The 17,959-nt window shown below is 29.6% G+C and overlaps 1 protein-coding gene across 1 annotated transcript; it reads left to right on the top strand.

Moving 5' to 3' along the window:
* Positions 1–2,499: 2,499 nt before the first annotated feature.
* LOC112703106 (SH3 domain-containing protein 2) lies at positions 2,500–7,196 on the top strand. The gene is made up of 10 exons (XM_025754426.3): positions 2,500–2,865; positions 3,628–3,750; positions 3,866–3,935; positions 4,039–4,190; positions 5,267–5,368; positions 5,478–5,678; positions 5,780–5,842; positions 5,929–6,081; positions 6,208–6,282; positions 6,914–7,196. Exons 1-10 carry the CDS (start codon positions 2,806–2,808, stop codon positions 7,028–7,030), a joined length of 1,116 nt encoding a protein of 371 aa, XP_025610211.1. The 5' UTR covers positions 2,500–2,805; the 3' UTR covers positions 7,031–7,196.
* Positions 7,197–17,959: the final 10,763 nt, after the last annotated feature.

Here is a 17,959-nt window from a genome sequence, read left to right on the forward strand (position 1 = left end):
TGTCTTTCTTTTCTGTATACCAATGCTTTATATCTTCGATGTTTTGAGTGCGATGCGATTATTGTTTTGTTATCTTTCTTCATAGGCTCCTAGTTAAATTATATTTCTTCAATATATATATATATATATATATATATATATATATATATATATATATATATATATATATATGTACTTTCACTTTTAGGTATCATAATACCACACCACCTCTAATTTACGACTATAGTGTAAGACTTAGTGTGGTATGGTGTTACATAAAACTTAGCAGAATCATCAATAATATATCATATGCATATTCAGAACAAATTTCAAATTTTAGAGGGATAGAGTCAAAGAGAGTTAGAGATTGATACTTGAGACTTGATAGGGTTGAAAATTTGAAAATTTTGGCCATGGAGATAAACTGTAAAAATGAGGGAGGTTGAGATACGACAAAAAATAGAACATCAGCGACTGCGAGACACGGTGCAGAGTAGAGAAGCAAAAACGGTGCACGATGAGGAGGGGAGAAATAGAAACAACGCATGACAAAGAGGGGAAAAACAGCGACGACCTACGATGAGGAACAGAGAAGCAAGGACGACCCATAGCGAGGAGCGGAGAAGCCCACATTAAGGAGCAGCGAAGCAGCGACAGAGAGGGCGACAGAGAGAGAAGGGAGAGAAGGGTTTGGCGATGAGTTTGAGCTCTGAAGTGGGATGGTGGGTGGTGGGTGGTGGCTATTCTTCGAAGAGAAGAGAGGATTACAGTTTTTCTGCTAGGTGAGAGAAAGAGAAAGGGGGTAGGGTGTTCTGCTTGGTTTTGTTTTGTTTTATTTTTTTTGAAAAAAAAAGGCGCCATTTTGATCATGGTTTTGAAAATCAGACCGGACTGACTAGTCGAATCGGGAATTGGCGATGAAAATGATTCGGTCTAATGCCTAAAACCGCTGATTTAAAAACTGTTCAAAAACTGTTGAACCGATCGAGAATCGGCCGGTTAGACCAGAGTAGAAAAATGAATTCGTTATGTAGTTGCTGTTGTTTTTTAATTTCTGAGTATGCTGTTTTTAAATTTTTATTGATAGATTTATTAATTTTAGAGTTTAAGGTGATTATTTGTTGCTGTTTTTAATTTTTGTTGTTAATTGTTCTTGATTTCTTTCTCTGTTCAGTCTGTTGTGCTGTTGGTAATGGTGTTTTTGATTGGGTTTGTCGTTTGAGAGCTGTTGTTTTTCATTGTGGTGTTGCCTTATTGATTTCAGTTATGATCTTATACTCTTATGGATGATTATTTAATTTTTGGCTGTGTTGTTGCTATTTTTAACTTTGTGGATGTTTTATTAATTTCAGTTATATATGATAATATTAATCAAGAAGTAATTGCTAATAAAGCAATTGCCTTTTAAATATGTATTGCTATTGTATCATGTGCATTTTTGGTTATATGTATCTCTTAAGTGAGAGAATTATCAATATGATTAACTTCTGCCATGTTTTTTAGTGTTTGCTTGATTAAGTTAGTTTGTGTTTGAAATAATAACCCGTAATACAAAAATTTAAGACATAGTTCTTGAAAATGGTTTTCCTCTAAAATTTAAGGTGAAAAAAATGTTCTTAAGGTGTTCAAACTAAACTTGTGTACATATGATTGTAGATGATCTCATAATAATTGTTGAACCAATTTGATCATAGTTTCAGTGAAATCACTACTGGAGACCTGCTTATGCTGTTTTGACTTTTAGTTTAAAGGAGGTGGTAATTTATTAGTAGGGTTTGTCCATTTTGGCCTTAAGTTTAATTTGGTGTTGAAGTGATGGCTTTCTTTGTGTTTGTTGTCTCCTTCAATTTATTGCAGGTATCAATAGAAAAATAAAGGAGAAAACCTGCTCCAAGAAAAATTGCTCCAATAATTATATCTAATCATGTATCTTATATTGAACCTATTTTCTACTTCTATGAATTATTTTTCACCATTGTGGCATTTGAGTCTCACTCCAAACCTTGTGTTGGCACCATTATTAGAGCAATGCAGGTAGTTTGGCTTCTGCTTTACATCTTAATTAGCATGCTCGATTAAGAAAATAATAAAGTACATACATATATTATCATTTTGTATATTTTGATAAGATCATATGACTTTGTTTGATGATATTTCATGTAGTGTTTTAAATTTAGAAGATATTTTAAATTTTATATTAAACTATAATTATATTTTAGGATGTTTATTTATAATTTATTTGTTATTTTATTCTAAAATAATTTTTTCGGTTGAACTACGATTGGACTAATAAATCAACAAATCAGTAATTAGAGTGGTTTGATAATAAGTCCAATTCTCAAAACTTTGGTTTTGGCTTTGGTAGAGTGAATCGAATGTTCAAAAAATCGGGTTAGTTTAATCAATTTATTGGTTAATGATCAGCCGATTTTTTACTTTTTCTTTTACAGAACAATTTTAAAACGGATTGACCAAAAGACCAGTTCTTAATTAATCTAGTTAAACCGACTAATTTGGTCCGGTTTTTAGAAACTTGGTTTTTATGCAAAATATGAGAGATTGAGACCGCGAACAAGTGTGCACAGGAATGGAGGAGGAAAAGGCCCAAAATAAATGGGCAAACATGAATGTAGCGATGTCGTAAGTCGTAACTTTCCAACTCAAGTTTGAAAGCAGCTTCAGTCAGCAAAGAAAAAAAAAAGTTTGAAAGCTTCTGCCCTCTCTGCTTGTGTGTTCATCAACAGCTACTGCAGTGCATTTCAATTTGAAATCGATACTCTCCGAGTCTCCGTGTTTAGAGGCAGAGATCACTCCGTTTGCTCGTGAATGGAAGCTATCAGAAAACAAGCCTCCAAGCTTCGAGAACAAGTCGCTCGCCAACAGCAGGTTCCGTCTTCTCTTTATTTCGCATAATTACATGAATACTATTTTATTCGCGTTGGATCTTTCTGTCCTCAACATACATCGATAGATCTCTATGATTTCTTTCATATTCGTCCCAGTTACATTCAAATCGTTTTACCTTCGTTTTTCTCCCTCGTGATTTTCCATTTTTCTTTCCTCGTTCCTCTTTTCTGATGAAATCTTCACCTTGTGTGTTTATAATTCCTTTTTCAGAACGCGGCTGTAGTTTACTTTATTTTACATTACAGTAGTTATAAGTATAATTTTGTGCGTGAGTAATTTTACCGGGTAGTATTATTGTATTGTATTAGTGTTGGATCTAACTAACCGAGCTTTGCACTTCACGGCGGAAATGAACAAAGAAAATGTTTTAATGTTTAAATTCGCAAAATCTTTGAGGAGAGGTTTAAATATCAAATTTGAGCTGCTACGTTAGCTTGCATATGGGTTTTGAAACTGTTGTATAGCTTGTTTTCTGATAAATGAGTTTTCCTTTCTAGATGTGTGCCTAATGTGAAATATGTTAAAATTTAAATTTCTTCATTAACTTAAAGGAGAATTCCTTTGGACTAGAAATTATCCTTCTGTATAGCTATTTATTCTCTCTCCTATCTAATGAAATTTTTTTAGGACGCAATTCATTTCTTACACTTCTTTTTTCCTTCTGTTCACATCTCAATTCTTTCGTACTTTTGCTTGTTTCCTCTCTCTATTAAGGCGCTGATCACAATTACTACTTTTTAGGCTGTGCTGAAACAATTTGGAGGTGGGGGATATGGAGGTTCAGATAATATGGTTACTGATGAAGTAGAGCTTCAACAACATCAGAAACTTGAGAAGCTTTACATATCAACACGTGCAGGAAAGGTTACTTGGTTCTTCTGTTCTTGTCTTCTTTTTGTTTATCTTTCATCCTAACTTATAAGTCTCTTTTCAGCTAATAATGGCTCGTTATTTTATATTTTATTTTTTTATTTTTCAGCATTATCAAAGAGATATTGTCCGTGGTGTAGAAGGTTATATTGTTACTGGATCCAAGCAGGTTGAAATTGGTAAGTAATTTTGATTGGTGAAACTTTTTTTTTAAATTTTATTAATTACAGTTAGTTTACACAACTTAGAGTAGTTATCATCTTATTGCATGTTATTTAACAGGAGCAAAGTTGTCAGAAGATAGCAGGAAATATGGATCAGAAAATAATTGCACTAGTGGTAATACGTTGTCGAGGGCTGCACTAAGTTACTCACATGCCCATGCACAAATGGAGAAGGAGCGTGGGAACTTACTGAAAGCTCTGACCACACAGGTACCATCCTTTCCCCCAGATCAAAGCACCATGAATAGAGCCACTAACCTCTAATAATGAATTGCTTGGATGGGTGCACCTTGTTTTCCCCTTTGATCTTGCTGCCCTTTCTTTAATCCAACCTCAATGATACTTGTCTAAAACACCATACTTGGATGGATGCTTCCTTTCTTTTCTTATTTGTTGAAAAGAGGATTTTAGCAGTTATGTCTTCATGAATGCTCCAAAGCCTATTACATGAAAATTAATGGTATTCCTACATTCCTTCTAGCATCTGCTATACAATGTACCTGGTTTGTTTCTATGTATTATTCTGGAAGGGGGAAAGGAAGCTGACTCAAGACATCAACCAAAACTTTGGCATTATGTGAGTTCATCACTGTTACATACCCAAGTACAAAAGAAGTGAGAATATAAGCTTCTATTCCTAAGAAAAATAAAATTCCTCCTCTGCCTATGATTATAGTAGAAGGAAGAGAGTGGAGGGCAGAATGGGGACAAATGAGAAAAGTAGGAATGGGGTTATTCATGTAACAAACATGCCACCTGGCACAGTTAGTGGGAATGGTGTGGGATAGAATCAGATGAGAGATCCCAACTGAATTGGGGGGAAGAGGAGTGAGGAATATATCAGTTGGGGTAGAGTGAGAGAAAGGGGAATTTTTGGGTGAGAATTAAGGCATAGGCTAGGAGAGTTGAGGAGGGCGCTCAGCCCTTATCAATTTCCTTTCTTCGTTCTTGTATTTTCACTGCTGATTCCTACAACAATATCAGCATTAGAGTGAGATTATCTTTGACCCACTCTTCTATTCTGTTCTGTTAGCTGCTGTGTGCTGCCCCCCCCCCCCCCCTTCCCTCCCTCAGGTACCGGTTGTTACAATCACACAGCCACTTCTAATACAGAGACTTAAGTTCAAATCTGTGATCACATAATTGATGTTTTGATTCCTCTAACTTAACAGTTTTAACAAACCTGAATGTTTAGGTCTTCACAGATGTTGATTTGTCCAGTGTGTTGCCATCTTCATTATTTGGCTAATAATTGTAGTGAACATTGAAGTCTACTTAATGCCTAGGTTGCAGAGCCCCTAAGAGCAATGGTGATGGGAGCTCCGTTGGAGGATGCTCGGCATCTTGCTCAACGTTATGACAGAATGCGTCAGGAAGCTGAAGCACAGGTATCTCTGACCAGCTTATTTTGTATTATGCCAACAAGTAAACAGTTAATTAATGATTTCACTTTCTACTATAGACTTTGCTATTATACTGTGGTTTTAACCTAGACAGGCTATCGAAGTTTCCAAACGCCAGGCAAGAGTAAGAGAAACACCAGGAAATGCTGAAAGTGCTATGAAACTAGAAGCAGCGGAAACAAAGCTGCAAGACCTGAAGTCAAACATGACCATATTGGGTAAGGAAGCTGCTGCAGCATTGACTGCTGTTGAAGCGCAGCAACAGAGGTTAACCCTCCAGCGTCTTATAGCTATGGTATTGTGGTTTAGCCATATGATGCTACGGTTCTTCAACTTTGTTAAATATTGGAAATAAGTTATAAAAACTCATTTGCTCCTTTATTTTGGATTGTGAAGGTTGAAGCAGAGCGTGCCTATCATCAGAGAGTACTCCAAATACTTGATCAACTTGAGGGAGAGGTAAGCATCTGTATCTGTTGGTCATTTTTTCATTCTTGGTCTCCATATTTAAGTCACATATGAGCTATATGTATATATAATGATAGATGATATCAGAAAGACAACGAATTGAAGCCCCTCCTACACCTAGTGTGGATAACAGCATGGCACCACCCCCATCATATGAAGAAGTGAATGGTGTCTATGCTTCTCAGACACACAATGGCATGACAGATAGTATGGGTTACTTCTTAGGAGAGGTTAGACTGTTTGATGTTGGAGAGTTGGAGATTACATATACTGCTTATTTTGGGTGTTTTGTGTTTTCTTTTCCAGGGGCTGCACCTGTTTATCTTATTCTGCTCAACACACTTTTAATTCTGCAGGTTTTATTTCCATATCATGCTGAGTCTGAAGTTGAACTGAATCTATCCATTGGGGATTTTATTGTTGTTCGAAAGGTTTGTAGCTCATTGACTGCTGATTCTAAAATATCAAATATCAACATAGCCTTTTATGAGCTGACCAATGCTGCAATGCCTTTTCTTATTCGTTTTATTTGAAAGAATTCTTTTTCACTTTTATTCTCACTTACACACACAGAAGCACGCATGCACACACAGAAAACAACAGCGACTCCTTTGTATTCAGAATGTTTAAGTATTTTCTTGGCAGACTGAACTTTTAAAAGACCACATGAAAAAGAAAGTAAAAGTTAAAACACAGTACAATGATATAAGGCAAATCCTTTTTCCTCTTGGTTTAAGCTTTAGGCAGAATTGATGATCTAATATAACATCCGAACATGATTAAGTTGTCACTTATTCAAATTAGTCATCTGCTTGTCTCAACTCTTAAAGGAACTTTGATTTATTTCCCAATGCTTGCATAACTAATTTATTGTATTCATATCGCCTAATGATGGTTGAGACTGCCAAAAGATTCATATGCATATAGAAACGGAAAAAGGAGGGTTTTTTTGGGTTTTGGGAAGAAGGAAACAAGGAAAGGAGGGGGGGGGGGGTGTTGATGCATATTGCTTTAAAATCCTTATACTGCTGTACATTTCAAATTATTCCTAATATCTTTTAGGTTACAAACAATGGATGGGCCGAGGGTGAATGCAAAGGGAAGGCAGGTTGGTTTCCATTTGGTTATATTGAAAGAAGGGATCGAGTTCTTGCAAGCAAGGTGGCTGAAGTGTTTTGATTTTCCCTGTTGGGGTTTGTTTCTTACCCTTGGTTGTATGTGTTGTTTTTGTGCTTAAAAGTGGATAGTGGTCATAGACTCATAGCATATATCTTGACTTGTGAATTGTTGTATATGTGATTTTCCCGTGATTGTTGATATATGATTCCCCTTGTCATTCTTGCTAGTTACTGCATCACATATTCACATTGGAGTTTTGCCATTCCTTTTTTTTTTTTATCTGGGGGTAATATGTTTTTGTCTTTTACTTTTTTCCTTTGGACGGGTCATTCATACTTCATAGTTTAATAAGTAAGCATTTTGAGCCTGTAGGCCAGGTAGGTTGATATCTTTTGTGTAGAGATCAATGCAATTACGTTGTAAGTCTGTAACAATTTGCCTTGATAAACGCTTTTGGGTTTTGTGACCACACCAAGGCCCGTTTAGACGAGTTTACTTTTAACTTAATTGAGCTCAACTGCTCAACTATTATTCTCCTCCGTCTTTATCCACAAAGGTTCCCTCTTCCCCCAATCCTCCTTTGTTGACCCGTGGGAAGGCTGGCAGTTTTCAGTTGCCGACGTACCTTTCATTTCTTATGTATAAGTGCTTTTCTTTCATATTTTCTTTTTCTATTAACTGTTTGATAGATATTTTGAAACTTTATTTAGCAATATTTAAAAGAGCAGAAGTGTCTGAGAAGCGTGAGGTTACCACCGTAGCTGTAATTCTTTATTTGTGGCAAATCTTATTTCTTTTTTTTTATCATGTAATATGTTTAATAGAAATATATAGTTGTGCTTGTGGTAAACTGGTGATTGGTTGGATTTTATCTATCTATCTGTTTGTTTATGGAGAATGTTTAGAAGCCAAATAAGAGTTCAGTTAACATGAGCCTTTATCGTATATGATAAAATTATCAATTAAAATTTTTTTTACTGGAAAAGATGTAAAAAGTTTAAATTTTCAATGCATTTGTTGTATACTTATTATAATAAACTATTTAAAACTTTCTATTATTAGCAATCTTCACTTATGCCTTTAGGTATATATTAGCTAAACTTTACTTTTAATATAAAGAAAAAGAGAGTTGATTGGTTATGTTTAAATGTAAAGTAAAAAAAAAATATTAATCCCTAACATTTTCATTTATAAATGTCACATGAGCACATTAGGACTAAGCACTCAAGCAATTACTACATCCAATGTATTTGATATTTTTTTTAATGATCATCTTAAATATATATTAAAATCAGTCACTAATTTAAAAGATATAATGAAATATAAAATATATATTAAAAGTTAAATAAATTATATATATATAGTGATTAATTTTAGTAGTTGATTTTGATATATATTGAACATTTTTTTCTTTTAACCTTGTTAAATCTTTAAACTAGTTTTATTTATTTTCTTTAATTTGTGGCACATACACCAGTTAATTTTATATTTATTTTAACTAATAATATATATTATGTCCTAAATCATTTTAAGAGAAATGTTTTCATCTTTATTCTCTTCCGCTTTTTACGATGGTTAATTTAAAAGTTTAAAGATGATATTGACTATTGAGTGTTAAGTATTATAATTGATTATGAAAGATTATAACGTTGAGAAATCTGATCTTAAAAAAATTAAAACTAATTTGTAATTATAAAAAATAAGTTTTGGCAGAAGAAATTAACTAAATCCTAAAAAATTATTGAAACTTTTTAAATTATCTCTAACCTAAACTAACATCTCAAATTCTAACAATACCATTTCCATTCTCTAATATCTTCACCGTCACTACCCCCCAAACTCCCAATCCCTTTCTCAAACTCCGTAATTTGATGAAACTTGTATATGTATATCTTGTAAGACTAGAGGCAGAAGTTGCTTCCCAGAAAATCTTCAAGTGTCCTATGGACGGGTCAATTGTAATTCCACTCCTTAAATAATCAGAAAGACGTATAGACTATGATGAATTAAAATTAAACTATTGCTTTTGAAAGTGAATTTACTGGCGGACCCATTCAAGTATTCAACTTGATAGCTAACGTCCAGAAGTAGTAATCACGAACAATAAAATTATACAAGTATATATCCTTTATAATAATAATAATCCCACAAAATTTTCCTGCCATTATAATATTTCCTATGACCCTATGGATTGTTTTTTGGCCACTTAAGCAGAACATATGGAAAGTAAGAACTCAACACTGATAATTGGGGGTGGAGTGGATGAAGGAGGGAGTTTGAAAAAGGGATTGGGAAATTGGAGGTAGTGGTAAAGAGTATTGGAGAATGGAAATGAACTAGGATTTGAGTTGGGAATCATTAGGTTAGGTTAAAAGAGTAATTTTTTTTTTAAAGTTTAAGTAGATTTGTTTACTAAACTTTGTTTTTATTTTTCTATAACCAAATTTATCAGCGTTACAATCTTTCATAGTTAGTTCTTATATTTACTCTTTAACATAAAAAAGTGATATTTTTAATTGATAAGTATGTTTTTGTTTCTAACATTTGAGATAAGTTCTAAGTTGTTCTAACATTTAATGTTATTTAGTTTACTTTTTAGTTAAGTTGTTCGTTAATTGTTAATAGAGTTGATAGCACAATTGAGACAATTTAAACGTTATAACTTAATAGATGAAACGTGAGAAAATGATACATAGAAATAAATTTTATTTTTATCTCTCAATAATATCAATTTTTTACGGTACATAATTTTTCAATTATTTTTTAATCACATCTATGTGAATTGTATTTAATCACATTATTTTTATTCTAATAATTTATTTTTTTATTTTATTTTTAAAGATTTTTACTCATCATGAATGTTTGTAGAATGATTAGTACATAAATTTGCGAGAAAGAAAAAAAACGAGCATGATACATATACGATAAAGTATAAATTGTACTTTTTTTTTTTTTTTTTTTTTTTTTTTTTTTTTTTTTTTTTTTTTTTTTTTTTTTTTTTTTTTTTTTTTTTTTTTTTTATTTTAATTTTATTTATTTATCTATATTATTTAAATTATAATTATTTTTTTGTTTTTTGTTTCTAACATTTGAGATAAGTTCTAAAGTTGTTCCTAACATTTAAATCGTCCTATTTAAGTTCCTACCGTTTCAAAATTAGTTAAACGTTGTCCTGCCGTTAGGAATCTGTTAATAGAGTTGATAGCGGGACAAAATTGAGACAATTTTAAAACGTTATAAACTTAAATAGGATGAAAACGTTGAGAACAAAAATGATACATAGAAATAAATTTTATTTTTATCTCTCAATAATATCAATTTTTTACGGTACATAATTTTTCAATTATTTTTTAATCACATCTATGTGAATTGTATTTAATCACATTATTTTTATTCTAAATAAATTTATTTTTTATAATTTTATTTTTAAAGATTTTTACTCATCATGAAATGTTTGTAGAATGATTAGTACATAAATTTGCGAGAAAGAAAAAAAACGAGCATGATACATATACGATAAAGTATAAATTGTACCTTTTGTCTCTAGTATATCGAAATTCTTTAATACTTAAGTTAGTTAAACTTTGTTTTTAATTTTAAAATAAATTTTAGTTTTATCTTTTAATAATATTAATTTTTTACCGTAGATAATTATTTAATTATTTTTTATTTTACTTTTAATTATATTATTTTTTTCTAAGTGAATTTTTTTTATTAAGAGCAAAATTAAAAAATAAATTAAGTAAGTATTTGTCATAAAAAATATTAAAATTTTTGAAGAAAAGATTAAAATTAATTGAAAAGTAAAAAATAAAATTTAATTAAATTAAACATTAAAGAAGTTCAATATATTAGAGACAAAAAGATATAATTTATACTTTATTATATATGTATATACTCTTTCTTTTCTTTTTCTATACTAGTCATTCTATAAGTATGAGTAAAAATCTTAAACGAGTAATGCAATTCATTCTGTTAAAATTCATTATCATTTTATTTGATTTTGTAATTCTTTTAAGAGCAATGTATCAATTTTGTCCCCAATATTTTTGTCCTATTTAAATTCTTAACATTTTAAAATTGTCTCAATTTTGTCCCACGTCAACAGTTAACAGATCACCAACGGCAGGACAACATTGAGATAATTTTAAAACATTAGAGACTTAAATAGAACAATTTAAATGCTAGAGACAACCGGACAATTTTAAGACCTACTCCAAATATTAAGGATAAAAATGATACTTTACTCTTTGAAAATTTAAGACAATGTATAGGATTGCTAAGGAAAAATTAAACCGAGTACCTAATACGTAAACAAATGTCAACAATAGGTCAATTTAAACAGGCTTTTTTATTTCTTGATATTACGAGTAATTATCCAAATTAGCCCCCAAGAATTTTAAAAATGGATATTTTAGTTTCCAAGAAAAATTAATACACAGATCAATCCCTAAGGTTTTACTTTGGCAGACAAATCAGTTCCCAATTTATTTTTCGGCAAAGTAACTACCCAAATCAGTCCTCAAAGATTTTAAAAATGGACATTTTAGTCACCAAAAAAATTAATGTACAAATCAATTCCCAACATTTCTCTCCGTTAGACATAACAGTCCTCCGTCTAGAAATAAAATAAAATAAAATTGTTATTATTATTATTAATTGCCTAATAATATTGTACTATAATTTTTTATATTTAAAAAAAATAATAAATTTATTTATTAGATTCTTTTATATATATATATATAGTCACTCAATAATAATAATAATAATAATAATAATAATAATAATAATAATAATAATAATAATAATAATAATAATAATAATCAATAAAATTATTAGAGATTATTTTACAAGAAATTTAAAGTTAAAATATTTGATATTTTTGTATTTAATATAATCAAACAATGGCAAATTTTAAAAAACATGTATGTATTAAAAAAACATGTATTTAATATAAATTCAAATTAAAATATTTTCTTTTAATACATGTTTTTGAATACAAACATATTTTTTTTTAAAATAGGACATTTTTTGATTATATTAAATACAAAAATATCAAATAGTTTTAATCTTTAAATTTTTTATAGAATAATCTCTAATAATTTTATTTATTTATTTATTTATTATTATTATTATTATTATTATTTTTAGTGACTATATATATATATATATATATATATATATATATATATATATATATATATAAGAATCTAATGAATAATTTTATTATTATTTTTGTCTAAAAAATACAAAAAATTATAGTACAATATTATTAGGCAATTAATACTAATAATAATAATTATTTTATTTTATTTTATTTTTAGACGTAGGACTGTTATGTTTAACGGAGAGAAACGTTGGGGATTGATTTGTACATTAATTTTTTTGGGGGGACTAAAATGTCACATTTTAAAATCTTTGGAGAATGATCTGGATAGTTATTTTGCCAAAAAATGAACTGGGGACTGATTTGTTTACCGGAGTAAAACCTTAAAAATTGATTTATGTATTAACTTTTCTTGAGCACTAAAATATCCATTTTTAAAATCCTTGGCACTGATTTGAGTAATTACTCTAATATTATTCAAGCGACTTTTTACTAATTTAATTCTCTTCGTCTCTCAAAATCATAATACGTGACAAGAAAATTCTGTAAAAACTTGTACCTTTTGACAGTTTTGCGAGTCTTACTTGATTTACAAATGAAAGTAAGACTCAATTAAAATGACGTTCCCTCGTCATTTGGCTATCTAACTATCTAGACAAAACTGTTGACGCTGTACTCCAATGCAAATGATATTTTTTGTTCTATGGAACGTGAAAAAAGCGATTAGTGACCTAGATAAATATGCCCTATAGACAGTAGTGCAACAAAAGTTACTACAAGAATGGTGATTGGCGATCGTTTCAATCACTGGAATCTATTAATTTATAATAAAAATGTAGTAGGTGGCACCGGCATGGGAAAGCATTCCTCTGGCGATGTCCCAGAGAAGAAAGTGTTTAGGATGTGAGGGAGAGAGAAAGACAGAATGATACGGGAGAGAGAGAGAGAATGTTATAGAGAAGAAGAAAACATGAGGGTCAAGAAAGGAAGCACGTCGGAAGAAGGAGAAGAAGGTGGAAACAACGGCAGAGATGAGAGATAAGGAGGCTAGATCGAGAGAGAAAAAAAAAAGAGGAAACAAAAATGTATACGACAAGTTCGACAACACCTATTAGGTTTCATCTCATAGATCCATTTCAAATTTTCAATGTCAACATTTGAGTTGATCACTTCTTGTTTAATGTGTTGATTTCCTTATTAATTAAATCACATATTAGATTTAGTTATTTTTCTCCCTCTTATTTTAGTAGTAGTAATAAACCCTAAATAACTATCTCAAAATAAATAAATAAATAAATTTATCTATTTGGTTTTTTGACATTTTTCTACCTCCAGTCTTTTCTTGTGATGAAAATCTATTTATATTTACTCTTATTTGCAAAATTATAATCTCAAATAATGATTTTGAAATCTATGTTATACTATTGTATAATTTAGAGAAGGCTCTATTTTGAACATTCTTTTTTGATTTACTATTATACCTATTATTCATTTGTTCACTTTCAAGTCTTTCATGTTTGATAAATATGTGATACGATGATTTAGGACTTATTCTCATAGAAAAAAGGAGGAAAAGTGAATGAATCCATAAAAAAAACGGCTGAACATTTTATTAAAACAGCTAAAAATGGAGAAATGTTGAAATATTTGGGTCATTATTATGACTGCATTTCTATTGATACTAAGAGAGCCCTTAAATGTTATCAATGAGCCGTTTCTCTCATTCTGAAGATTCTGAGGTGAGGTTAGTTGTTCCACATTTGTTCCTTTTTAGTGATACTAAAAGTAATAATTTAATTTTTGAATTGCATAACAATGAGGGCATTTTGTAATTTTGTTTATGCTTTAGGAAGCTAATGATGTGATGATAAATTTAATTATGTGCTTCACCAATTGTTTTGAAACAGCTAATGATGCTTACAAGTTTATACAAAGTTGGTTCCTCAGTCACCCTTGCTCTTGGTTTGGATGCCGATTTCTTTGATCAGCTTGGAGAGACAATTGTATTTCTGCATTTGTTGCACAATGAAGGTTTTGAATTATTATTATTGTGACTTATACTCATTCTATCTATGTAGTGGTGTCAATATGCTTCACTCTACAAGGCTTCGGCTCTATTTTATAAGGCCAAAAGAAAAAAGGTCTTATGCTCAATAGAGCCAAATTTTCAAAAAATTTACAGGGCCAAAAGCTCTCATGGGCCAAACATCCTAGGACAAGCTCATGGGCTACCTAATTCTCTTTTTTTTCGTTGCTTTTTTTTATCTCTATTTCAATAATCTCTATCATATTTTAACAATCAAAACTCCATTTACCGGATCCAAAAAAACCTCCATTTACAAAGTCAAAAAATAAAACAATATTCCAAATCAAAATTTCCAAAAGCCGATTGACATGGTAGATTTCTGGTAGATTTTTTCGCGGCGTCGTTTTCGTGGCTTTAGTAGATTGCTTCTTCGAGCGAATCGAGGAGCTTTGAGGATTTTGTGATTATGTTCTTTATTTAAAAAGCAATTAACATGTTTAGTCACTTAATTATTTTTAGCATTTCAGCTGTAAGTAACTTGAGAAATCAACATAGAGTCATAGACTTCTACAGACTACAATTTATCTTTAGTTTCTTATGTTCCAACTTATGATTAAGAAATCATTGTTTAGACAATACTTAACAACGGATGATTAAGCCATCATTGTTACTAACATTTGCTCTTTTACATTTTCTTTTATTTTTCAACGATAAATAAGTTGTTTTCACTAGCTGAAATTTAGTTACTCTTAATGAATTCAATTTGATGCATCAGTTGTTCAAATATTTTCCTAAAAAAAATATTTTAAACACGTTTGGTTTGCTTATTTTGGGCCCCTTCTTGAGAATGGTTGCATAGTAATTTGGTATATTTAAAATAAAATATTAGAGTATCCTGAGGTTTGGCTTTCTTTTGATTCTAATGCATTTCCATTTTTAGAAAATGTCAATTGTAGTTCAGAAATGATGCAGAGGAGGAGCTCAAAGAGAATTTTAATGTTTTTGATGAAGGTCAAAATGGTTTTATATAATCCTGAGGTATATACTACTTTTGTGATTTCCTATTTCTCTTATATTTTTAATATAGAATAACTAGTTTTGTATCAGCAGTGACGATATAGCTGCAAAGAGAAAGAATATGGCACGGTGAGTGGTGTTACTGTCATCAGTGAAGAAGAAGCTAGCAACAAGTTGACACGGTATTTTGTTAATATTATCAAAAAATATTAATCAATCTAATAGCTTTTATAATGACATAAGTTTATAAATTTAGAAGCTTGAAAATCATGTCATAAAATATAAATTTTAACCATTAACAATGTTGATCATATTATTTGACTTCCTGAATGAATACGATACTAATAAATAAAACTGTCACAGTTAAATTTTAACAAATGCAAATCTCCATAAGTATTGCTATCATCAATGATAATTGTTCTACTTTCTAGACAAATACTATTTTTTTCACTGTATTTTCTCACTCGACAGGTCGAGAACTCATCCTTCACAAATTGAAGCTCCATTTATTAAGGATCTGCCGCTAGCTAATAAGTTGTTACATACATAAGGAGGGATTCGAAACTCTAATACTTACTTAGGTAGAGACGAGTGAAATGACCACTCAACCAATTCAAAATAGTTAAGATAAATACTAATTATTTTTAATATTTTTAACATTGAAAATAGTTAAATTTTGATTTTAATTATAATTTTATAAAATATTTATAGTAATAATTATTATATATATTTTTTGTTTAATTTTTTTAATAAAAAATTTATATATTTTTTATTAATTATCCCGTACAATATATGAGAGTATACACTAATAATTTTTAAAAATTTAGAATTTTACATGTAGTTTCAGATAGCCACTCATTTTTAAATGAAAACTATATTCATCATATCATAGGATAAGCGATTTATTTTCTAGAATAATTATGCTAACGAAGTTATATGAAAATTTTGTTTTTTAATGGTGTTTCTTAAAACAAAAAAAATAGGACAAAGTATGTAATCTTCTAAAAATACATTATTAGTTTATATGATTATTAGTTTGAATTTGTTTATGAGGTATTTGAGTAATATACTAATGTCTATTGGGTTATGTTTGACGAAACACTTTTTTCCCCTTCTTTTTAGTTGTACATCAAATAAATAGATAAACTAGGGAAGGAATTAGAAGTAGAAGGTATTTTTTCTATTCACTTTTATGGCATTGTGAATAAAAAATGACCATTTACATATACCAAAAACATCCATTAAAAATATTCCATCACAATTCAAATTCAACAGCAGAAGAAATATTGTGATTTTCACATTAAAGATGTATTTGAAAGGTTTGCATGATTATAAGATGGAAAAGTATTGGTAAATAATAAAAATACTAAATAATGTGAATAATGGATATATTAGATGTTCATTTGTCTAAATGTGCAGATGATTATTCTAATATTAAGATTTAGGTGAGTAATTTAAAAGTGTAGTATATTTTAATTTCATTGATAGTTATTCATATTGTTCAAAAAAATTATTGGTTACTTAACATTTATAAAAAATACCGTAGACAACATGTCTCAGAAAATTGCATATTTAATATACAAAGTGGTTTAGACCGGTATAATGCATGGTCATGTTTGTGAATCATGAATTATAAGCGGATGTAAATTCTTTTATGTATTTTTTTCTCAGAAAAAAATCATAAACATTTTTTGACTTATAGGAACTCCTTCAAATAATATGTTTATAAATCAATTTTATTTATTTAAAGAGCCTTGATCTTAAAAGAAAACATGTATAAATTTATAGAGTTATATTATATTGTGCAAGTTGTCAAAAAGAAAAAAAAATAATTTTATGATAATAGTTTTACTTTAAAAGAATAAGAGGTTTTTTTATTTCAACTTTAAGTACAAATTGAATAAAAATTTTAGTTGTTTAGAAATAATTTCTTTCTTTTTGTATTGGTATTTGTATTTATTTAACGTTTTTAATGCTCTAATTACTTTGTAGAGAGGTCAATAACTTTTTAGAACAGCTCATATGGAGCATACTATTAAGACCGGCATAAAGTAAAAGTAAAAACAATACTAATTTATCATGTGTAAAAAAATACTAATTTTACAAAATCAATTATCATTAAAAATTATATTGATGTCATATAATTTGTGTTGGAATACTTTTTATTGGGATTGAAAAATGAATATTTTTAAATAACGTTAGTTAAAATTATATTTAAGTGTAATTTATTAATAAAATATAATTTATATATTTTTTGTATTATTTTTTAAAGTTATCTTTTACAATAAACTAATATATTTAAAAAATAAAAAATAATATAATTTATAATAACACATTTTAAGAATATTTAATGTTTAATTTTTGTGTGTAAGTGATAACATTAAAATTATATTTTACTTACAGGGTTGATATACATCCAAGTATTTTTTTCATCCAAGTTTATTCAAGTAGGTCCAATACCAACAAAAATCACTCTCTTTAAAAAGAGCGTCATTACACGCGCTTCTTCTTCTTTCAAATACACGCACGCCTTCTTATTCTTCTTTCAAATTCACGCATACCTCCGTCTCCTCCCCCTCCTCCTCCTCCCCCTTCTTTTTTACGCACGCAGATTCTTCTTTTACTTCTCCTCCTCATTCTCTTCTTTTTCTCCTCTTTCGTTATCTTCATTACTAACAACACCAACATTTTGCTAATGGATTATTTTTCAATAGAATTGAATGGAATGCAATTGCTGAATTGAATTAAATTGAATTGAATGGACGCAGGTGTTCTTAATTGAATTGAATTGAATTGATAATCTCTAAATTGTAGATATAGGTGCTTTGAATTTGATTTT

Source organism: Arachis hypogaea, chromosome 7 (assembly GCF_003086295.3).
Source record: "Arachis hypogaea cultivar Tifrunner chromosome 7, arahy.Tifrunner.gnm2.J5K5, whole genome shotgun sequence".
NCBI lineage: Eukaryota > Viridiplantae > Streptophyta > Magnoliopsida > Fabales > Fabaceae > Arachis > Arachis hypogaea.